Below are 26,459 nucleotides of genomic sequence, written 5' to 3'. Positions count from 1 at the left end.
AACAACATTTTGACAAACTATACCACTAAAAATAAAAGATGGTTGATTTGATATTTAAGTACAAGATTAAAAGATTATATGGAGACAGCTTTAGGACACACGGTACTAATTATACGGAAGAACTGTGAACCAGTCTAGAAATGGGTGAAGAAATGATAGAGTATTTACAGGTTTGGTGGTCCATAATTGGTTAATAATGAAAATTAAAATTTTAGGAAAAATATCTTTTGAGAGCTTGTCCTATATGTAATGTAAAAAAAATATTGACAAATTTCTACTGATGCAATTTTAGCATTTTTACAGGCTTGACTCAGGAGTACTCAATACTGAAAGTAGCACCTGATTCATTTGGTGCAGAATCAATAACACGTGTTTCATGCACATGTATGTAAACAAATTGCCGCGGGTCATATGGTGTTCTCCACACATAAGCTTGCACCAAGGTTAGATGTGCACGAAAAATTATAGGTGTCATTATCAGCACCCATACATTTTAAGTTATTGAATTTTGAATATGACAGTGTTTCCATATGTTTACCATTGGAGTGGAATTAGTACCGTGAGTCCTATATGCGACCTATACCATAATAGGAGTTTGTTGTTTCCATGGTTACCACGTGCATCCAGGGTATCAATTTGGTGGTTTTTACATATGACAGTGATAATGGAGTCTTTTTATCATGGTTTGCATGTGATTTTGGAGAAAAATTCTATACAAAAGACAGATGGGGATGGTTTTATACACTGGAGAGTGGAAGTATATAGCTCAGGCCATAGGGAAAAGAGCACAGTATGGCCTGATGGCAGAATTTCATATGATGGTACCCATAGATTGGCCTGTATGGTTAAATACCATTTAACACATGCAATAATTCCCCAAAATGGGGTGGGGTGGGGTAGATTTTATATGTAAGCCACTTATGTCACAATCACTTATGTATCAGTACTGATCATTTAACTTTAGAGACACACTCAGCAGATCAAAGCAGAGAACATTGTAAAAATAAAGACTGTGCACAAAACTGCACATGCTGCATTGCCTCAACCTGTAAATTGAATTATTATATGTCGAGTCACATTGAATATCAATTATACCGGTCTTATTTCTTATCCTAGAATTAAACTCCTTGACACCTATTCTATGTTCAGCATGTTTCTCATATTGGTACATTACATTTTTGGGCAAACAGTATTGGAACTTTTCTGCATTCCTTTTGTTGAGGGAGCAGGGAGGGACATTTTCACTTAAAATAATAGTTTTCAACCCTTCATTCCCAATATAAGTCTGCAAAAGTCCTATCTGTATTGCATTCTTTACACAGGCAGTTTTTCTTCCCCAACCTCCCTTCATACAGTTGAAACATTCTTGATGTATAACTGCATGGTGAACATACTGCTCTCTCCCACCAAACCAGATCTCTTTTTTCTTCATGTACCAAGTCCCATGATAGAAAACCTTTATACTCAGGGTGTTGCAACTTGTGTTCTCAGAACACATTATTCCAAATCTCAGCATTTGATTACTGCGTGCACTAAGTGATATGGGTTTTCTTCACCATATATGTTGTTGTGAATAAATGAAAACAAGCTTCATGTCAGAAATATGGTTTCATATTTGAAACAAAAGCTATTTATTAAACCTACATTGCTCTGTTCTTACCATCAAGTAATAGTAAGGAATCATTTAGCTGTAAATTAGAGCTTGCTATTTGGTTTGCCAATTCAAGGTGTATTACCTCCCCTTTGACTGTAATTGAGTGATTGCAATGTTTGCTTTGTTTCTCTTTTGTTCAATAATGTATGCATTTTTTCAGCTTTATATTAAAAAGTAAGTAATTTAACACTGCTTATAGTGGAAAGTAGCCACAGTAATGATTTTGAGACTTTTTCTTAACTTTTTATGAGCTTTGGGTAAATGTAGATATATGTTTATGTATTAGACAACTTCAATATGCAATTCAATTCTATTACTTAAATTTAACAAGTAGTGTATTCAGTGACAATTTTTATCAGTGTCTGCATATTGCATAGAGACATGAACTTGTCTTGGCATAGCAAAGTTTTTCACACATTTCTCCACCTCCAGCATACTTAATAGCTTGAGTCATAACAGTTTGTGCATACACTTTCTGTCTCCAACATCAATGTCAGCATTATAGGAACTTTGGATAGCTTTTTCAAATTTGTCTCTTGCTGTCCTTATGTAACATACCTCATGCTGATGTGTTATTTGGGTTGATACACATTCCCCCCACCCCCGTTGTGGGGAACATTACCAGGCTTGAAGAAATTACTCTGTCTATTCTTTGCTTATTCACCCTTCCCCATAGTTTTATACTAAAAAGTAGCACTATGTTATTTAATTATTCAGTATAATAAAGCTTATGGAACTCTTCCTTGGCTTTTATACCTTTTTATTAACATTTGGGGGTCATGAATCACATGTGATGATAGTTTAAATAAGTTTGGAATGTCAGCATCTCTTGATGCTTCATGGGTGTGTGTATATGTTTCAGTCACAAAAGGGCAATGGCCTCTTATCATTTTGACCTGTCATGTGGCACACTTATTTGTTTTGTTTGATTGATGTGAATAGGGATGCACTGTATCTTATTTCTGTGAGAGTCAGCAAGAAAAGAAATGCAATTTTGAAATTTAAAACATTTAAAACTTGTCTTATAGCCAGTGAGAGATGAAAATACAATGCGTCATGTAATTTGATACCCTGTGATGTCATACTTGCTGATGTCAGCATGCTTGTGTTTCTTTTGTGTAGCATGCATGCCATAGAAAGATAACATGAAGATACAAAGGCAGAAAACAATTATTTTAATAACAAGAATAAGCCATTGATAAGTACAATACAACACAGCAACATGTGATGCGGATGCAATTTAACTATAGATATTGGTATCACATAAAATGCTATTGCACTATTATCCATGCACAAGCATGGCCAATTCTTTCTTACAATTATGCTCTAATATCAAGGAGTAAAATACAACTTTTTCAAAAAAAATTAAATCTGGTTATAGGACACACGGTACTAATTATACGGAAGAACTGTGAACCAGTCTAGAAATGGGTGAAGAAATGATAGAGTATTTACAGGTTTGGTGGTCCATAATTGGTTAATAATGAAAATTAAAATTTTAGGAAAAATATCTTTTGAGAGCTTGTCCTATATGTAATGTAAAAAAAATATTGACAAATTTCTACTGATGCAATTTTAGCATTTTTACAGGCTTGACTCAGGAGTACTCAATACTGAAAGTAGCACCTGATTCATTTGGTGCAGAATCAATAACACGTGTTTCATGCACATGTATGTAAACAAATTGCCGCGGGTCATATGGTGTTCTCCACACATAAGCTTGCACCAAGGTTAGATGTGCACGAAAAATTATAGGTGTCATTATCAGCACCCATACATTTTAAGTTATTGAATTTTGAATATGACAGTGTTTCCATATGTTTACCATTGGAGTGGAATTAGTACCGTGAGTCCTTTACAGCTTGACAGTGGAAGTAAAAACTGGAATAAACAATAGCCACCTATTGGGCAGAAAGGGGAGGTAATATGTATGATTCGCTTCCCTTTGTCTATACACTGTATATACAGAAAGATGCTTATCTGTCTTTCCAAAAAAAGTGGATTCAGAGGTAGGAGAAGTTAGGTGTCATGTATTATTATGGTAGAAAATAAGCCTGTTGTCAAATAAAAATTAAATTTTAAAACAGCAGGGTGGATTAAAATACCATTGTTGGGTGTAATTCTAACGTAGTTTTCTTACAGAAAAAACATAATTGTAATAAATAATTTATCTGAGAGGAAACTAGTTAATGACAGAAGGAGAATACAATCACCAAAGCAGCTGCAAATCCAGAAGTGATAATAGCCAATTTTGGGGTAATTTAATAATTAGGTATATCAATGTTTTCATTTTTGTCACAAATTGTAATATCACATTTTTATTGTTTTTTTATAATACATTTTCACAAAAATATGACCATCATGTTAAATTTCAGGAAATTATGTCTAGCAGTGTGTGTGTGTGTGTATATATATATATCCCCATAACTACAAACACCACTCCCTCATGACAAGCCCATTCATTATAAAATCATTTTTGATATAAGACAAATATTGTCACAGATTGCATTTCATTAATGTATTTCATGATAAGGCAGTCTCAGTGTAATTCAGTAAACCAATTTTACTTTTACAATGTGATAGGTACATCGCAAGAAAGCTACAAGTGATGACAGAAGTTAATAAATTTGCTCAAATCTGATTCATGATAAATTCTGAAATTAAAATAGTTCCCATGTTGTCAGTTACTGATTTAGATCAAACAACTGTAAAAACAAATGCAGACATGCCAACTAAATGAAATCTTAGTAGAGGGACAGGATATGATCTTTGGAACTTGAAAGGTAATAAATGGAAATTCCTCAGTGTACTCCTTTCTGTAGTGGACTTTATGCTTAAACTTTGTCTTAGGCTAATGTTTGTTGTCCAAATTACGTTTTTTTTAATTAAAAAAATGTATCCATTTTACTAACCTGAACACAAAGCAAACTAAACATGTTTCAAATCAACTTCACAATAGTAGCTGTTGATACTGGAAATGAAGAACATTTAACTACCCGACTTGACAGATAGACAGAATCCGACTGAAAAGGATCGAAAATTACTCACCAAACATGGAATGTACAAAAATGTTTTTGGCATAAAATATAAATTTTATTTGCCATATGAATCTGGGATGTTTCCAGATTAATCAGGAACGTTTTGGCAGGTCTGCAAATGTAAATCTTATACCTTAATATACTCACATCTGTATTATTGGTGACAATATTTTTGAACAAGCCATCATCAATTACAGCATCATTCCTTTTCTGCTGCATCTGGAGTCCAAAGATGGTCCTCGTCTCCATCTCAGGTGGGTCGTACTCAGCATCCATCTGCCAGAAAATACAACTAAATTTGTGACCGATATTTCTTGTAGGTAACTAATCTCATCTAACAAGACTTCTCAAGTGGCTCCGTAAGAAATTCACCAAACGTTTGACTGATATAAGAACGGAGAATTCCCTGTAATACCAGAACAATGCTGTCCCAAATTTGGCTGATGAGGGGCTGTGCAAACAATGATTTTCACTGGATGATTGAGCATTGCTTCACATGTCTGTATCTGTTTACTAAATGAAGCTCAACTGTGTCATTTAAAAATAGAAATTTTAACATGAAGGGTTTGAGAAAGTATGTCTAAATAATTACTGAGACAGCAAGTTTCACTTGTATAATGTTTGACTGGAGCAGTTTCTATTGGGAGCTGTGAATAATGATGCATTTCATCGGACCCTCAAATAGTGGAGATCTCATGTGACCATGTGAGAGTTCGATTGAATGAATCTAGTGGGTACCATACTTTTCTAAAAACATTGAACCTCCTAAATTTGATACACCCAGATTTATACTCTTATCCAATCAAAACTCATACAACCTACTGTAACAGTGGACACCCATCTTATTGAACCAGGCTACTACTGTACACCATGAAATGCTGTAACTAATGCAGGCAACTTGCATACAATTGGAAGTGACACAGCCACCTCTGTCATCAAACTTCTGCACAGATGGAAGTGCTTCCAATGAAGAAGGCAGCTTCCACAGAACAGGAAATACCCAAGTTAGAGGCCGGTTTTGCACACCAGAAAGTATGGTAGCCCATTCCTGGGAACATTGGGGTCCTATGAAGAAGACGAAGAAGAAGTGTGGCAATTCTTCCTTGCGCTATAGGTCTGGTGACGTTCTGCCAAGTTCCAAACCTTGTTTGACCACAAAAATCTAATGGGGCAGCCATCCATGCTGCCTTTCTATGTCAACATTTACCAACCCCTAGATGCAGTATTAAATGATAAAAAGAAAATAAATAAATAAAACAATGAAATGGAACAATGAATGAATTGGAAATACTTACACCGACACTACAATAAGCACGGCTTCACTAGTGATGCATACAAAACCCTCAAAATCAATTAAATTGGACATCGATACAGGAAATTAAAACAATGCCTGTGGAGAAATGAACAAATAGGACATGAAAAAGTATCTTGTCGGCAGAAGTGCCAAATGGTGCTTACACTGATATGGTGTTGAGCACCCAAGAGACACGTGTACAAATGCACAAAGACAACGAAGGTGGCTGGGTGGGTTTATCATCAAATATGGGCTTATCGTCTGACAAATTGGGTATAATTTTGTGGTGGCCAATAGAGAAGCTAATCAAATGGGAAATGTTCACAGGCATTTAAGTATACAACTTCAAAAACTAACCACTTATTGTCTAGTCTTATCTCTTCTCTTTTGGCTGTAAACTAAATTTACCAAAATGGCTGGAGGGGCCCCAAGTGGCCGAGTGGTCCAAAGCGCTCTCCGTTACAGATCACTGCCATCTCACCTCTGTCTGCGGCGGTTCAAGTCTCGGATTCAGCCAATGTGGGTATGTGATAAAGCTTGCCAGTAGCTTCTCGAGGGTCGGTGGTTCTTTCTGGGGATTTCCTGGGTTCTTCCTCCACCATTAATACTGGCCAACATGTATAGCCTATTATGTGCTGAAAAATGGCGTTAAACCCCACAACAACAACAACCAAAATGGCTGGAGCCATGGGTGGACCAGTGGTCAAAGATACTCAATAAACAGATCACTGATATTTGACCTTTGTCCACATGGGTTTGAGTCTTGGGCTTGGCCAACATGTGGGTATGTGAGAAAGCTTGACATTATCTTCCTGTAGGTCTGTTCTTCCCATGGGTTTTCTAGGTTCTTCCTCCACCAAATATACAGTGGCAGAAATGTAAAGTGTATCATGTGGTGAAAAATGGCAATAAACAAAGAACAATCAAGATGGTTGAACAATGACCAGAGGTGAAACATGTTCCTCTCTTCACAGTTGTCCAAGCCAGTACCTTTCTTTAACATATTCCTGCTCAATCACGCACCTGCAAGATGCAATATGTTCCATTCTTTTTCTTCTTCAGAATTTCCAGTGCTTCTGGCTGATAGCCAGCAGCGATAACTCCATCCGATACCTAAAATGATACAACAGATCTATGTACAAAGTCTTCAAGTAAACAATTATGCCCATTTTACGCAAGTTTAATTCAGAGATAAAATACATCCATCTGTAAAGATTCTGATTCAAATTAATGTGAAGATTATATGCATTATTCAAAAGAAATGAAAATATAAAATTTAATTTTCAAACAATATGTAAACATTGTGAAAATGTGCAAATTTTGTTTTATTTATGCATATAATTTACAGAATCATTTCAAAATTATGAATGGTTTCACACCATTTGACCTAGGTAGTTCCTCAGTGCCCCCCACCACCACCACCACCTCCCAATATTGGCTGAAATTGCAGCAATAGGTATCAATTTAAGTAGAGTCCTCATTTTCAAGGGAGATAACTCTGCTTGTCAAAACACAAAGAGAATTCAATTCTTGCTATCAGTCAGGAATGTTCATCTTAAAACTTGTAATAAATGCTTACACTGCTATGAATTTCCATCAATATTTTTGAAGAGGTAAATAAAACTCTGAAAATAACTCAGTTGCCATCTCTAGAACAGCTTGAGAAGGTAAAATTCCTGTTGCTGAATTTATTTCTTTTAAGATCTAATACAGAATTCTGATTACGAGTTGTGAACTTGATAGAAGTTCATAGATGATAAATAGGACAGAAAACCAGTCTGTATTTAGTGTACACTTCCTGATTTGATGATGCTCATGCTATCTTCTCATTCATTGTTCTTGCATTTTCAACATGAATACAGGTCATAATTTGCCTGAGGATTAATGGCACTGCAAGCACCGAATTTCCTGTATGATTTGGACCAAAAGAATGTACCAAAATCAGGCCATCTTAAAGAATGCACAAAACATCATTTACATATTTAAAAATTTAAGCAACCCCACCCCGCGCAATTAAAACAAATTAGAAGCATGTTCATAAACAAAAATGAATATCTATTATGCAAAATTGAATGAGTTAGCTGGACTTGAATTACTGTTGGCCAAAGATAATAATTTACGCCTACGTCCTACCACTTTTTTTTTTACAGGGAAATAAAAAATATGCATCAAATGCATCACAAAAAAATGGCTGAAACAAATACAAGCATTTCTAATTAACCTACCTCTCTGGATATAATCTTGGCTGTGGTCACGTCACAAACATCAGACAAGGAAATGAAATCACCAAATGAAGACATTCTATCAGCACCTATCATAATATAACATGGACACAATGAAACAAAATCAACAGATGAAGATATTTTGTCATCAACTCTCATGCTAAAACATGGACACAGTGAAACAAAACCAAATCACTCCAGTAACAGTAACACTGAACTCTGACCTTTTGATGCCAAAATCTATAGGATGCTTTTATACTCAACATGTACAGTAGTTCATCCACAAACTTTGGTGAATGTATATGGCCAAGAACTGAAAATTTTGTGCAAATACCATTTGTCCTCTGTTGGTGAATGACCTTGACCTCTTGACTACCAAAATATGAGGCTTCTTCCTTACCACAAGTGCAAGACATCCACAAAGTCTGATCCTGTCTACGATAGAACATAATGTTATTATGCACAAACCATTTTTATTTCAGTCACTGTTATCTTGACCTTTGACCATTGCATTCCCCAATTAGGTAGGTTTCATTCTTATCATCGGTGTAAGTGATCCAAATGGTCTATAGCTGTAGATCATGGAATTATTGTGCAGAAATGAAATTGGTGCTAGACGAATGGATCAAAAGACTGCTGGATGTATGTATGGATGAACATAATGTGCTCCACCCCATGGACAAAATATGGAATAATGCAGTATCTGAAACTTTTGTTTCTAACTTATTCTGGCCAGACCAGTATAATCATACACTTTCCAAGTTCACATAATCCAAGCAATTGTCCAGCAACCAAGTCTGACCTTAGTCCTACCATGCAAGACACTGACCCTGATACATACTGTATGATGTTGGTTTGGGGTAATTTAGATCTTGCTGTGTGGACAATCGGTGCTGTATAGCATATTTTTTTCTCAGCTGATGTCAAAATTATAGGTTAAATTTACAAGAATATCTCACACATCTGGCAACCCAAGCTAACACTGCTGTAAAGTTTAGAATCTAATTACTTTAGTCAGACAATATCAAGTCTGCCTTGTTCCTTACCAAAATAAATCCAGGTATAATCAAATGACTGCCATTTCAGTTGACTGAAAAGTGATGGCAGCCAAGGAATGCCAATGTCAGTTAACTAGGGGTACGGTAATTTTCTTTAATGAAACATAATAACATTCAGCCGACTGTGACAAGACAAAGTCGTCCTGTTAAAGAAAGTACATCTTTAGTTCAAAACACTTTTACATTATCTTGGCTACAATCACTATTCAGCCAATTCAAATGGTGGTCAACAGAGATTAAAAAATGCTTGGATTTCTTTTAATATGGGAAAAGGCAACAATATACAGGAAAAAGTAACAAAATTAATATGCACTAAAAATTCAGACATATGCATACTTATCATTTATTTAGATATTCATTTACCATATATGTCAGAAAATGACATGTTTTCAATTAATATGATTCATAACTTGTAAAAAATCAGCTTAGCTTAATATTTATCTTTCATGCTTCTATTAGTTTTTAATGAAAATATTTACATTTGCAGCACAATATTTAACTTTAGCTTTATATTTGATTTTTCCTATCATCTATAATATCCAGTGATCAAGTGGAAAAGATGATCAACTCCCTTTCGCACCTCTCCACAGATTGAGACAGACACAGTCCTTTTTGGGCCATGGAATATTTGTTTTCCTGCAGTACAATTGGTACTGTTGTAGAAGATGAATACCCTGTGATTGCTATTTGCCCACCATCTATAATATCAAGTGATCAAGTAGAAAAGAGGGTCAACTCCCTTTCACACCTCTTCACAGATAAATACAGACACAGTCCTTTTTTGGCCATGGAATGTTTGTTTGTTTTCCTGCAGTACAATTGGTACTGTTGTAGAAGATGAATACCCTGTGATTGCTATTTGCCCACCATCTGTAATATCCAGTGATCAAGTAGAAAAGAGGATCAACTCCCTTTCACACCTCTTCACAGTTAAATACAGACACAGTCCTTTTTTGGCCATGGAATGTTTGTTTGTTTTCCTGCAGTACAATTGGTACTGCTCTAGAAGAAGAATACCCTGTGATTGCTATTTGCCCACCAATAGATAGTACTTAAAAAGTTTTGTTTGGTTTCATAGGTTCAAGACTTATTTTTCAGCACATGATAGGTTTATACATGGTGGCAAGTATATCTGGTGGCAGAAGAACCCAGGAAGAACCTGTAAAGAACCAACAAGCTTTCTCACATACCCACACAATGCCAAGCCAAGACTTGAACCGACATGGACAAAGATGAGATCTCAATGACCCGTAAAGCTGAGTGCCTTAGACTACTCAGTCACCTGGGCAACCAATACTTAAAAATACAGAGCAATCAGCAAATCTATAGAAAAGATCCTTGGTTTTTAGCTAAGGTTGATGAAAGACATATGCCGGAATGACAAAGATTAAGCTTAAGCCTAGACTTAGACTTGTGCCCCAGCTTGGTTGCTAATTGGCAGAGATCCAACAATGTTAAAACACCAGTTTCTAACTAACGAAAGATCAACTTCCACTTGCATCACAGAACATGTATGACTCATTTTAGATGTTTTAATGATCAAACAGCACACTGTATTAAACTTATAGAAACACTTCAGAAATATTAAAGGACTGACAAACTAGTACTGGTAGCATAGGACAGGTCTGTAGCCAAATAAGATCAGTACTGGACCTTGTACCACAATAACTTCCAGACCCAGCAATAGTTATTTTTAGATCTTGTAAATGTGTACAAGCTGAAGTAAAACTTTTTATTTATTTTTAGTTTAAAGTAATGGACTAAACATGTATTAAGATGTTCATGTGTTTGTTTTTTAAGAATAAAAAATCTGCAGTGAAAAATTCAAGATAACACACTGTCATAATCTAATGTTTTCTCTCTGCTTTGGATAGCGGGAAGACTACAGTCCTCACCCTCCTTGATTTGTCTGCAGCATTTGACACAATAGACCATGATATATTACTTCACCGTCTCCAGCATGTATTTGGCATTCATGATACAGCCTTACTGTGGTTCAAGTCCTACTTGGTCAAGAGGACACAAATTGTGTCTGCAAATGGAATACACTCCAGCCCAGTTGATCTATGCTGTGGTGTTCCACAGGGATCTCTTCTTGGACCTGTTCTCTTCATTCTATACACTCAGACGCACTCAAGTGTCATAGATCATCATCTGATGTGAAATCATGGATGTTATGTAACAAGCTACAGACGAATGATGATAAACCTGAGGCCATTCTGATCACAACATAAAGTCTTTCTCAGTCACATCCTTTACCTCAAACAATAAATATCAGTAACACCAACATTAAATTCACAGTCAGTATGAAACCTAGGTGTCACTCTGGACAGTACTCTCATGTTGCACCAGCATGTCATGAACATACGCAAGGCTGCATATCTTGAGCTGAGACAAATCAGCTCCATTTGCAAATATCTTTCAGTTGATGCCACTAAAATACTTGTATGTTCATTAGTACTTTCAAGACTGGACTATTGTAACTCAATTCTGTCTGGTTCATCTCAATATCTACTTCAGAAACTTCAAAAAATTCAAAATACAGCTGCTCATATCATACTTAGAGTACCAGGATCTGAGCACACCTCCCCGCTGCTCTGTACTCTATACTGGCTATCCATTTGATCCAGAATCAAACACAAAAAATTTGTTCTCTGTGCTACATTTCACTGATGGACTCCAGTCCAAAATATCTACCTGACCTCACCCATGTGTACACATCAACAAGATACTTACGCTCCTCTTCTGACAATTTTATACTCATTATTCCCACTATGAAAACGAAGTCATATGGACAATGTTCTTTTGCATACCAGGCCCAGCAACGTGGAATGAATTGCCCACTTTACTTAGACAAAAAGACACAGTGATCCCATTCAAGAGTGCTCTTAAAACTCACTTATTTCGACTGCAAGAACAAACTTAAATACCTAGTAATGTTCCCTACCTTAAATATTTACAGCATGTTTTTATGTTTTCTAATTTCATGATGTTTGTTTTCTGTAATAATATATATGACTTTTTTATGTTATAGGTGTTGTCTAATGTTGTAAAGTGCTTAGAGCTTCTAAAGATTAGGCACTATACAAAGTCCTCATTATTATTGTCTGCATTATTAATTCAAAACTTATTTTTACATTAATATGCTGAGAGAAATTCAAAATATACCGGCATTATCAATCTATAGTGACGGAAAGAAATGCATTAAGGGGTAAGGGAAAAAGAAAACTGATGCATACGTTTGCGAGTATATTCCAGATAATTACAAGTAAACAGTGAATGCTAATCTTTTATGTGCATCTACTACATACATACACACACACAAAATATCAACCAATCAGACTACAGAGATGAGGGGCATAGAAAAAATTGTTAAATACCTCTAGCCCTGGCATAGGCTTCAGCCAAGGGAGACAACTCTTCCAGATCATCCACCATGCATACTTTTTTATCTTCATCACTCATGCCTTGTCCACCAACAGCAGCACCTAATGAGATAAGATTGTATGCTTTTATTGAAAAATCAGCAAACATTTGAAAAAATGTAAGGTTTTAAAATTCAATGATGAATCTGCCATTGCTCAGAAATCAAAGACTGAAATCTACTACAGAAGGAATAACCATTTTTTACACACTTAATCCTGTCCTCTGAAGCAGAAGTCAGCTAAGAGGGTCCAGGTAGCCATGATAAAAATGGTATAGCTCTTCTAAAATACTGGGTTTGCTTTCGAAGTCGAAAGGGGGCCTTCTAACAAGTAAAACTCTGGTAGAAAAGTATACAAATATAATTTAGTTCATATCCATTTGATCATTTGTAATACCTCTGGTGGGTATACGGCAGAAATAACAATGTTACACTTCTGTGGGTGGCTATATGGGAGAAATAAAGTTACACATCCGTGGGTCCTTGGGATTTAATTAGACATGGTCATGACAATGAAAAAGAATCACCAGAAGATCTATAACATATACATCTGAAATATATAAAAAAAATCAAAAGTAAACCAATTTCTCATGCACAAAAAACTCACAAAATGAGAAGGCATGGAATTATTTTTTTAAAAACTATCACAATGTAATTCCTAAAAACTTACCAGAGCCATGTAGTATTCGGAATGTACAATAGTTATTTTCTTTGATGTCATTTACAAAGTGTTGAGTAACTTATAGGACCCAGAAATATTGAAGTTGACTCCTGGAGAGTTATTGGAGGACTATATAATGGAACAGGGAACTTGCTAATAGAAATCGGTGGATGCATATTAGGCACCATCATGCAAGCAACTCACAAACTCAATATGTACAACAAAACAACATGTATATAGACATTGGACATCACTGTACCAAATATTTAACACCAAAACACTAAACACACACACAAACAATTACAATATCAAACACTGGTTTACACATTACATCAATACACATACACAATCAGGAGATACATATTTATGACAGAGAAGCAAACTGACTGATGACACTAAACACACTACAATCACTAGCTATAATTCATGAATTCATGATGTTTCAAGTTTATGTCAGTTTCATAGTCAAAGTAGATCTTACAAAAGTATTATTCAAGCATGTCCATGAAACATGCCAGGTTGAATTTTTCACTTCTTCACAGAAATCTATGTAACAATGGGGTACGGGGCCCCGAGTAGCAGAGTGGTCTAAAGCGTTCTCCGTTACGGATCACTGCCATCTCACCTGTCTGCATGGGTTCGAGTCTCGGATTCAGCCAATGTGGGTATGTGAGAAAGCTTGCCAGTAGGTTCTCGTGGGTTGGTGGTTCTTTCTGGGGGTTTTCACAGGTTCTTCCTCCACCATTAATACTGGCCGCCATATATAGCCTATCGTGTACAACAACAATGAGGTACAATATCAGAATGAGTTAAAGAATGTTTTCAATGATTTGTCTTATAAAATGGAATTTTGTGTGTGTGTGTGTCATTTGTATTTTTAATATAGATTTTTAAAAAATTCAGTAATATCACTATGATATCTGCAGTGTGGCAGTTTATAGTGATGTCTAGCACTGGGACATCATGCCGCAGACATGCAGCATCATGTCCCACCCAGTCACATTATCCTGACACCAGGCAAACCAGTTCTAACACTAACCTCTTAATGCTAAGCGCCAAGTCAGGCAGCTGCTAGTACCATTTTTATGTCTTTGGTATGACTAGGCTATGACCTCTGGCATCCAAGGCGGATGTGCTAAGCATTTAGACCACCAGAGGTAAAATGGAATTCATTAAAGATGTCTTACATTACAAACTGAATTCGTCATTACATGAGGTTAAAGACATACAGCAAATAAAATAATTGCATCAGATGTACATTAATTTTGCAATCAGACTGTGACAAAGGTAGAGATTGGAATTATTTTGATTAAACTATATCATTTCAGTTATTGTATACCAAGTACATGGTTAAAAATTTTGGTAAATGTTGCCACCTTATTCTGAAAACAGTCCATTCAATCAATACTATGTTGAACGTGAACACAATGACAAGAATCACGAAAAGATGAGCAACTTTCAAGCAATTGCAGAAAAAGATCAGTTTGGACTCAACATCAAGACAGACATTAAAACATGTCATGTCCCACCAGTCACATTATTCTTACACCATGGTGACCAGTCCTGAAAACTAACTACTTAACGTTGAGTGCCAACCAAGGTGACCAGTCCTAACACTAACTACTTAATGCTGAGTGCCAACCAAGGTGACCAGTCCTAACACTAACTACTTAATGCTGAGTGCCAATCAAGGCAGCTTTGCACATTTGTTGCAATCATTATTCAAACTGTCAACAATAGTGCAGAAACACTTGAAAATCTAAGTAAAGTTTGGGACTCAAGTACATGACAAAAAGAGAAGACAACTTTTATTGACAGTCTTGACATATTACTTTGGATCTTCTTTGAATATTTTAAGGCAGCCACTGGGGTTCTTTAGCTGTCTTGTATATCATGCACAAGTGAGGTATATACACTGGACTTTAGAAACATAATGGAGTACACTTCCAGGTGACTTACATTTAATCGAATAATTATGCAGACTGTACAGTTGTGGCCTAATTAAAGCTAAAATATTGGCCTACAGCACAGTCTGCTACTTTCTATTTTAAATAGGCATGCTTCTTGACCTGGACAGAGATAGTGCTGTTTTGCAACCACAATGTCAAGTTGAATATGCCTTACGAGTACTCCAGTCCTAAATTTGGTACCTGCTGCAGCCATAATCAACAACCACAAAGTTTAAAAAGAGCTGTTTTAGACATTAAAGTGTGGTGGGGGGTGGGGGTTAAAAGGCCATTTTTAAACTCGCCACCAATACAATTTTAATTGCACTAGTCAACACAAAGCACTCAGGATTTAGTCTGAATTATCCATGTTACTGATAATAAACAATTTTATCAGGGTATAATCAATGATTACATAGCTCACCTCTATGAAGTTTCCAGGTAGTTTCCAATAGCCACTGGAAACATTAATTCTCATACAGAAAAATAAATTCACACAAAAGTGATCTTAATAGCAAAATGTTGGTGCCTTACTAATTAAAAATCTTTCTTGATGTCCAGAGGAGGTAACAAACTTGGACAAACAGAAAAGTGTTAAGAAGCTTGACCGGTCACATGCATGACTACCTCATTAATATGTTGATCCCACTAACTTTCGGAATCATCCAAGATCTCAATAATATAAGATTTTATTCCGAATCTGATCAAAATTTGGTAAGAATTATGGCTTCCATATAGATAATAAGCTCAACCAATCGGATGCAAGATCAACCATTATAAGCATATTTCAAGCTTGATCAAAACTGGATTCAAAATGTAACTCCCTGAGTGGCAGCAAGCTCAACCAATCATATTCAATGACATCTCATTACTATGTGCGCATCTCACTCATCAACGAATTGGTCGATGATCTGGATGGCAAAAGCACACAATTCCAAGTTTGCTCCAAACCAGTTTACAGAATGGTAACAAGGTCAACCAATCAGATGCAAGGTCATTTCATTGATATGCATGGATCTTGCCCATTACTGAACTCATGCAAGATCTTGATGATACAAATCAAGTCAAACTGAAATTGTATCAGTGGTAACAAGCACCTGTTAATGGATGACTGCATGATGAATGTGGACACAGGGCCATATGAAAGCTTACCTGGCCTTACAACCAGGTGAAAAATCCATTCTATGATATCAAAACAACAGTCCAACAGAGAGTACATCTCAAAGGAACTGCTGTTCTACTGGCTGAAAATAATTTCCACGAGTCCAAGATAGGGCCATTTCTACTTTTTAACTACTCTGTACAGAAAAGATATCTTATATCTCAAGTGATAAAAAGACTTTCATGAAGGCTGCCATAGAGGCCATATTGGATGTATGATTGGCACAATTTTTATTTGGAACCAACCAATCATCATAAAAAGTTTTCTGATGAAGCCCATGGTGATTTGACCATACATTCATGAAGAGTACTGATAAGATTTTTAAGATGGCCTTTAGCGTAATCATATTCAAACTATGACAGGTGCAATTTTCATATCTGAACCAACTAGATATTATGTCAACATGACCATCCATTCATGACTAGCGATATCAAGAATTTTCTATATGGATGCCATGGTAACCATATTGGCTGTTAGATCAATACTTTGTTCATACAGGACCAACTAGACACCGTAAGAGGCTTAATTACCTATGGTACAAGCATAGTTCATGCATCAATAATTACCTTGATTAGCCACTACAGAATTAGGTCTCTCTTGAAAAAAACATGCAGCGAACAGTAAACACTATTCTAATTCTTATAATAATTTCTATATACCATACACAGTTGTTGTTGTTGTTGTAGGGTTTAATGCCATTTTTCAGCACAAGATGGGTTAAACATGGCACCCAGTATAAATGGTGGAGTAAGAACCCTGGAAAACCCCAGACAGAACCACCGAACCATGACAAGCTACTGGCAAGCTTTCTCACACACCCACATTGGCCAAATCTGAGACTTGAACCTACACAAACAGAGGTGAGACGGCAGTGATCTGTAAAATGGTGCACGCTTTAGACCACTCAGCCCCTCGTGGCCCCCAATATGCAGTTAACCTACTGATAGTAAACAATATGCAGTGTACAGTCATTAATATGAGAAGTGTTCCATTCAAGAAACATTTTTATTTTTACTTCCAACTGTACTGATCATAAAGGATCTTCTCAGTAAGCTAGGTTGTATACACCAAGAAAGAATCTATGTGGCTGTAAACACAATTACATTTCCCATGTTAATAAACCATAAAAATGTAATTTATAGTGACCTACTCTGCTTGTAAGGGGAGAGCACTAACAGATCTGCACCTAAATATCAAGTTCAATGATTGAAACATAAACAGCATTCAAAAAATGAACTTTTAACACAGAATTTAAGTATGAAATATACGTCATCAAGACCTCTTTTGAAATAAGGATGTAGAACATATCAAAATGCATTTCCTCAACAAAGTTCAAAGTTCCAGTTAACACAGACTGTGTACTGCATGCCCAAAACTTTAAATGCAAGGTAAATGCAAAAACTTAAAACCAGTCTACTACTAAATATTGCTCAAGACATTTTGTTATAACAGAGATGGATATCATCATTAATTACAGGATTCTAACTTGAACAGTTCCCCAGAAATGAGCATCAAACAAAATTTAACCCAAGTCAGTGAAGTGTAAGCTATTGAATATAACGACCTAAATGACAGAAGCACTCATTCAGATCCCTTCTCTCACCATGTTGTCATGATTCCAGACAAGAGAGTATGAACACAGCATGCAAAAAGTAAAAACGCTTCTGTAGTCATGAACTCAATGCAAAAAATGTAACCCGATCCAGCACAAATGTGAACTGTAGGTTGCAGTGACCTTTAGAATAATAATTCAAGTGTTAACAGTAAAAACAAAAGATTTTAACCAAATCAAGTGAAGCATGAAGTACACAGCACAGTGATCTACTTTTAGGATGTGGATGTAACTCTTAAGAATGTGAAGATTCCAAGTAAAACATTATTACATGGGATGCTGACATGGGGTACTATGATAGCTTTCCTCTAGTTTGTAGATGTGCACTAGAAATGCCCGATCTTTTCTTCTTCTGGAAGAGACTTAAAAACTGTCTGCATATTGTTCCTTCCATGAGAGCACAATAAATAGACCAGCGTTGGCCTGCAGACCTGCCAACCATAAAGAGACCTTCAGTCAATATCTTCTGAAAGTTTGACCAATTTTCAATAAGGTGTAAGGAACTATCATGTGCTGACATTGTCAACTTGGATAACACAAGTTTTAAAAGTTTAGAAGTGTGGTCCAATGCTGCAAAGTAAAACATTATGTTCAACTAAAAATATTGTAAGACACACTTCTGCCTTAATAACCTCGAGTTCAATTACACAAACTACATTTCCAAAACCCATGGAGGTCCATTACTTCTTTTAAAAGTGTGACTGTCCCCTTCATCTTCAATGTGTTTTCATTTGCTGGAGGACATTTCCAGACTATGCTACAATATCATATGGGCATTGTACCAGTCTAATGTGAAAACCTGGATCTCATACAGTAAGCCTTAAAATGAAATCATATGGGCATTGTACCAGTCTAATGTGGAAACCTGGACCTCATACAGTAAGCCTTAAAATGAAATCATATGGGCATTGTACCAGTCTTATGTGGAAACCTGGATCTCATACAGTAAGCCTTAAAATGAAATCATATGGGCATTGTACCAGTCTAATGTGGAAACCTGGATGTCATACAGTAAACCTTAAAATGAAATCATATAGGCATTGTACCAGTCTAATGTGGAAGCCTGGATCTCATACAGTAAGCCTTAAAATGAAGTCATACGAGTTTGGCAGATCTAGTGTGAAGAGAACTACTCACCAGCTGGGCTGACATGTTTGAAGGATGTAGCTGCCGGCATCCCACAAGCTTGCTTCAGTTCCTTCACTAGCTGCCAACCATTTAGGGCATCACACAGGTTGATAAACCCGGGTGACCCATTCAGAACTGAAATTGGAAGTCAGAGACATTAGTGGCTTTAAATAAGCAATCAAACAACTGATGACTTTGAGATATTAGTAAAATATCCATTTTAATCTGTCACCCTTTAACAGCCTACTGTCACCCGATTCTTACCATCATCATCAATTAGAATAAAACAGAAAGTACTCCATTTTGTTGTGTCTGCCTTTTATTTTGGAAAGTAAACACTTTACAACTGAATGTGGATAGACATAAAGATAGATATGCACACAGATGCCAATGTGGTTGTTGAGCTTTCCATCTAGACAGGATTGAGAAAAATAAAAAGTAAATAAAACATTCGCTTTTTGTGTGTTTAATACTGTTCAATTTACAACTGTTGAGATTTTGAGATGTTTGCACGCTGTCTCACCTTCAAAACATGCTGTGATGTACCCCAGTCTCACTTTCACAACATGCTGTAATGTACCAGTCTCGCTTTCACAACAAGCTATGATGTACCCCAGTCTCACTTTCACAACATTCTGTGATGTACCCCTAGTCTTGCTTTCACAACATGCTGTAATGTACCCACACTCTCTTGTTTTTACATGCTGTGATGTACCATCACTTTCTCGCTTTCACAACATGCTGTGATCTATGCACTGTCTTGCTTTCACAACATGCTGTGATCTATGCACTGTCTTGCTTTCACAACATGCTGTGATCTATGCACTGTCTTGCTTTCACAACATGCTGTGATCTATGCACTGTCTTGCTTTCACAACATGCTGCACTGTTCCCCTTGTCTCACTTGCACAGCCAGTCTTGCTTTCACAACATGTTCTGATGTACCCTTACTGTGTCTAGCTTTCAAAACAGGCTGTGAATGAAGTACCCCCAATCTTGCTTTCACAACAGGCTGTGAATGATGAACCCCCGATCTTGCTTTCACAACAGGCTGTGCATGATGTACCCACAATCTTGCTTTCACAATAGACTGTGAATGATATACCCACAATCTTGCTTTCACAACATGATATAATGTACATACATTATTTTGCTTTCATAACATGCAGTGATGTACCCACACTGTCTCTTGCTTTCAAAAACCATTCTATGATACGAACACCTTATGTCTCATTTTCAACCCATGCTCCATGCTGTCTCACTTTCACACATTCTATGATGTACCTACACTGTCTTGCTTTCACACAATCTGTGATGTACCCATACATGTCAACCCAAGAGAGAGGTTAAGTGTAAAACAGTCACACGGGCTGAAAATAATTCGACTTCAGATCAAATGATGTCTTATTCTACGTGTTTTATTATTCACATGTGGAAGCAAATGTTTCAATAAATTTTGTTTCTTCAACAATAGGTACACAAACACATTAATGAAAGGAAAACAAGCTGTCACCTGAATCCAACCCTCCCCAAAAAGAAAAAAAAAACTGTCTTCTCCATAAAAATTATAGAAACAAAAAGCATAAACTCCTGCCCATTATCTCCCCTTACCACCACCAGGTGTCGCTAGTATTAAGGTGAGTGATACATTAACAAGGATGCTCACATGGTTGAAAGGATTTTAAAGTAATATGGTCAGGCAAGTATTCTTGGAAAAGTATAATTTACTGAAAAGTTGACCTTCTCCAAAAAATATGTTCTCCAGTCACATTAGTTTTAGGAGATTATTAGGTAACAGGAGGCAGGAATGTTAAGTACCCTAACTAAACTTCAGGCTTCTAGGGAAGAAAGACTGTATTCCCTATATGAAAGGTAACCTGTTTCCAATGTGAAAGCAGTATATCCAAATGTGAAAGGTAACCTGTTTTCAATGTGAAAACAGTATATCCAACAGTCACATGATCTGTGACAATTATACCCAGCTAAGAAGATTAATTAAGTCTTCTTAAAGGCAGGCTTTTATGGATGAATCTAGCAACCTAAATCCTCAAGACATGCCCTTCTTCTATAAGATTTAGACAGAAAACACAAATTGTCTTTTTTTTGTTGTGTTGGAGGTAGCATGCTCATTTTCCAAATGTTAATGTGTTTGTGTAATATATTCGAAGGAGAAAGGATAAAGGAAAGTCTTAAAGTTAACAATTTTATATCCAAGATTCTTTTCCTGGTAGCCCATTGACTGGAGCCATCTTAGTGATATTTTAAAATCTTACCAGTTAATGGAAGTTTTGGGAGTGTGGTGTAGATCTGTGCAGGTTTCTGATGAGGATTCATCCCATATCGCAGCGGTAGCTGTGACACGCCCCCACTGTACTGACGACGGAAATAGTCTGAGATCATGCTGTCATACTCTGCTGTATGATTAAAGGCCTTGAAACAACAAACAAAATTAAAGTTTGTGTGAATGGTAATAGTCACCATGCAAGTTCTATTCATTGATTTGCCAACTTTCTTCAAGTTTAGATAAGGAGATAGACTTTTACTTAAACACAAATATAGCACAAAAAATTATACAACAAAATAATTCATTTATGTATATTGTACCAATATTTTCTTAACTTAATTATCAACATCCCTGTAGCAGGGTCAGAATCAATACAAACCAAGACTCACTTCCTAAGAAATATATTTCATTACTGTTGACATTTACTCTAAAATATTCTTTTAGCATAAATAATAACTAACAACAAAATACATTAACATAATGAATTAACACTGTAATATGTTATTAACATGACTGATTAATACTGTAATAGGGTAATCCTGTTGTGCATTGTGATATGTGGCACAGGGATATCATTTCACTCCAACAAATACAGCCAACCTCCGACTTGTGCAATATCTGCATTCCCAAGAGTGGCTGGGTAATTTGAAAATACATAACTCAGACTTTTTGGTTTCAATGCCTTTAATTTTCACTGACATGATGTGATGTGTGATTTTGATTTCTAACGTAGCTTTAACAATTTTTCAGTCATATTGCTACGATGTCTGCAAGTGGCAGTTTATAGTGATGTCTAGCACTGGGGCATCATGCCACAGACATGTAGTATGATGTCCCACCCAGTCACATTATCCTGACACCAGGCCGCCCAGTCCTAACACTAACCTCTTAATGCTGAATGTCAAGCGAGGCAGCTGTTAGTACCATTTTTTAAGTCTCTGGTATGACTCGGCCAGGGATCAAACCCATGACCTCCTGCATCCGATGGGACACTCTAACCACTAGGTCACCGAGCGGTTAATTTTCACTGACAATTATATATATCAATTAAAATAATACCATTCATGACAGTCATTTGCAAAACCTAAATGTTTTTAAAAGAAAAATAATTGCACTATTTTTTAAACGTTACTAAAAGAAAATAAAATTTAAAAAAAAATAGCCATTTACAAATCCTAATTGTTTTGTTTGGGACAAATAATTTCATTATTTTTTAAACATCAATAAAAGACAATTAAAAGTTTTAAAAAACGAATAGCTGTTTACAAATCCTAATTGATATTTTTTTAAATAATTTCATTATTTTTTAAACTTCACTAAAAGCAAATGAAATTTTAAAAAATAGCCATTTACAAATCCCAATTGTTTTGTTTAGACAAATACTATGTTTTAAAAACAATCAATCGCCATTTACAAATCCTAATTGTTTTGTTTAATACAAATAATTTCATTATTTTTTTAACTTCGCTAAAATAATATTAAATTTGTTTAAAAACTGATAGCCACTTCACTAAAATAATAATAAATTTTAAAAAAAAATCAATAGTCATTTACAAATTCTAATTGTTTTGTTTAAGACAAATCATGTCATTATGTTTTTTTAAACTTCACTAAAAGAATAATACATGTTTTTAAAAATCATATGAAATCGCTTTAATATGAAATCCATACAAGTCAAAATTGCACGTCGGCAGATACCAATGACTTCAGTCTGCATACACAATGTATAATCACACAAGTCCTATTGAGTCATTTACTTAGTATCCCCTTACATTACTATTAAGTCATTTACTTGGTATCCCCTTACCTTATTATTAAGTCATTTACTCAGTATCCCCATGCCTTACCATTAAGTCATTTACTCAGTATCCTCTTACCTTACCATTAAGTCATTTACTCATTATCCCCTACCTTACTATTAAGTCATTTACTCATTATCCCCTTACCTTTAAAGCCATTAAGTCATTTACTCAGTATCCCCTTACCTTTAAAGCCAGTTCCTGTCTGGTCTCAAGACTTGTGTCTCGAGTAAGTGATTTCCTCATTTCTTCAATAACTCTGCATAAAAAATGCAATACATTCATATATTTTCAGTGTCATAATACTTGCCTTTATGCTACTTAAACAATTAAAAATTAAAAACCAAAATTTGTTTAGAAACTCTGCCCCTCCCATCTGCCCATCTCAAGCCTTTCACTCTGCCTCTATTCAAGTCAATAAAATACCTACTCATGGCATTTATATGTCTGTTTATTTCATGTAGGATAGATTTTTAAAGGCGTTTTTGACTGTTCCTACTTTCAAAAAGATGACATTCTGAATGTTATCCTCAGGAACAAGTCCCTTTATGACAAACTTGTGCCTCTTTCTTTAATGAATGTGCCCAAAATGTCAATATTCTTGCCCCTTCCCTCTGTAAGACTTTCCTAGCTAGATCACAGATGATAAATCTGTTAAGACATTCCTAGCTAGATCACAGATGATAAATCTGTAAGACATTCCTACCCAGATCAAAGATGATAAATCTTTAAGACATTCCTACCCAGATCACAGATCATAAATCTGTAAGACATTCCTAGCTAGATCACAGATGATAAATCTGTAAGACATTCCTACCCAGATAACAGATGATAAAGGCACAACAGAGACATCCTTCTGTTTAAGAATATAAGTAGAACAAACCATTACTATAAATGTTTTATATCTATGACACAATTTAATTTCAGACTGTCCTGCCCTTAGTATAGACATATCAAGTTCTATGACAATCCTACCTCTGATTTACGAGAAGCAATACAAATTTATTTCAAGATGGCTGCCCTGGTGACCATATTGATGTGAGTGTGTGTGTGGGGGGGGGGTTGTCAGTGTGTTCATTTAGGACCATGTAGACCTTGGAATGAAGTTTCATAATAATCTACCTAGTAGTCTTGGAGGATCTAGTAGACTCACATATTCAAACATTTATATTGTTGACAATAAATATAATGTATGTAGCATTGAATATAGGCATCATATATGTGCCCGTGAATACAAGTAGAACTTGATAACCCTGTGAGTCCTCACTGAAGCTTTATATTTTATTAGATTTCATCCTACATGGTTGATTTGGCATTCAGTATGGATGTTTAATCTGCACTGCGCTCCCATATTGGAATTATTTAGGTGATTTTATTGGCATCTGCTTGTAGAAATTCATAGTTACAATGATTTTGTTCCCAGTTACACTGATTATGTTTTGTTTTGTTCGTTGTAATAGCACTTTTAATGCACCAATATCTATATTATACTGATCAAATGGGATCTAAGTGCCTTTCCCAAGGACACAATGACACAGCCAACGTGGGATGACCTGGGTTGGTATCAAACTTGAGACCATTGTATTACCAGTCGATTGCTCCAACTGAACTAACATGGCTCCCTCTAGATGCCCTCAATTTAACTTTAATATATGTAGACCAATTTATATTTAACTGCTGTAACTAAAACTCTGACAGCTCTGACATATCTCTCTGACAGCCTTGACATATCTCTGACAACCTTGACATATCTCTCTGAAAGCCTTGACATACATCTCTAACAGCCTTGACATATCTCTCTGACAGCCTTGACATATCTCTCTGACAGCCTTAACGTACTGCTCTGCCATATCAAACTTGATCTTTTTTCCGACTTGGAACAAAACACACGTAGTTTGATGTATGGACTACATGTAGTAAAGTTAGACCAAAATAAAAACATAAATGGCAAAATAAGGTGAGAAAACACCAACCCCCTGTAAAGTCATACTCTGCTTAAGAAACCCAAAATGAAAGGAACCGGTTTTTAAAAATATGCTGCATAGGAGAAATAATGGTACAGAATGCAATAAAATCTGTCAATAAAGGACACGGAAAGGAATATACAATTGTTCTTTATGGACAGGTACCCATAAAATAATGATTAAAATGACAATAAAAGTATAATGATAGGTCCCTGTTGAACAGGTATCATTTATAACAGGTATCTGTTCAGGCAGGTTTCATCTAATGATATCCACCAAATACTTGTTGTATTTTAACATAGTTTTACCTTTTATAGTCGCTGGGATCACAAATGACAGTAACTCTGGCATGATTTTTGGCTGCAGCTCTGAGCAAAGTCACACCTCCTATAATGCATTAAGTAACAAATGTTTTCAACGTCTATTTAGTTAAAGCTTGAAAATGTATAATATAAAATATCCTGAAACTGATAATTCATGGAGCTAAGAAAATATCGATTGTGTGACCTTTTCACTGTCAAGAAACCAACAGAGGTTCTGCACCTGTTTCCATACAGAACCAGTGACTGCACAATTGTTAGTTATTCTAAACTGAATACAATATTTTGCTTTATAACATGCTCTTTTTTTTCTCCATTTACTTTACATTATCAGAATCGTTCAATATTTTACGATATTGCACACCTTCATATTGCACCCACGCGCAGGACACGTGTGCTCAATAGTGTATTAGGAACTACTTTGTTAACAAATCATGTGCATTTGCATAGTAGGTGCAATACATTTTGGTTGATTAAATTTGTTTCTGAATGAACTAAAGCAGATGTTTCATGGACTGCAACATACCAACTGCTTTGCTACATTCCACGTTAACTTTTCAACATTGTTTTAGATTTTGCGATAGACACCAGATTTCATAAAAATTGCTTGGTACCTACAAATAACACGCAAGCTATAAAGGCATAAACTGTTTCCTTTAGCTGGTAATAAGAATGGCAAAAAAACCATACTTAGTTTTACATCCAGAATTTCCTCAAAATGTACTTTTTTAGTTCTGCAAATCTGAATTACATGAGTCATGTTATGAGTTCTCAAGCTTGATTACACTATTTGAAATTGTACTGTAATTTCGACTATATTCCAAGTGCAATCACATCTTCTTACTGCACTCAAAATGAAATAAACATTAAATTCAATAGCGTCTTTTTGATAA

At 35.8% G+C, this 26,459-nt stretch overlaps 1 protein-coding gene across 1 annotated transcript in view; it reads right to left on the bottom strand.

Annotated features, from left to right (window-relative positions):
- The window catches only part of LOC149791761 (bifunctional purine biosynthesis protein ATIC-like), a 73,015-nt gene that overhangs the window by 22,238 nt on the left and 24,318 nt on the right, over positions 1-26,459 (bottom strand). Inside the window, exons 6-13 of the mRNA XM_089970262.1 lie at positions 25,555-25,633; positions 23,469-23,541; positions 21,473-21,629; positions 19,209-19,334; positions 12,647-12,754; positions 8,212-8,297; positions 7,010-7,099; positions 4,840-4,968 (exon numbers count right to left, since the gene is read on the bottom strand). Of these exons, the coding sequence (XP_089826388.1) occupies positions 4,840-4,968; positions 7,010-7,099; positions 8,212-8,297; positions 12,647-12,754; positions 19,209-19,334; positions 21,473-21,629; positions 23,469-23,541; positions 25,555-25,633 (848 nt within the window). The remainder of the gene's footprint in view (positions 1-4,839; positions 4,969-7,009; positions 7,100-8,211; positions 8,298-12,646; positions 12,755-19,208; positions 19,335-21,472; positions 21,630-23,468; positions 23,542-25,554; positions 25,634-26,459) is intronic.

The sequence above is a fragment of the Sinohyriopsis cumingii genome, chromosome 9 (assembly GCF_028554795.1).
Source record: "Sinohyriopsis cumingii isolate HCF-2022 chromosome 9, ASM2855479v2, whole genome shotgun sequence".
Classification (NCBI taxonomy): domain Eukaryota; kingdom Metazoa; phylum Mollusca; class Bivalvia; order Unionida; family Unionidae; genus Sinohyriopsis; species Sinohyriopsis cumingii.
Note: the sequence above shows the minus strand (reverse complement) of the source record. Positions and strands in the feature narration are given on the sequence as shown.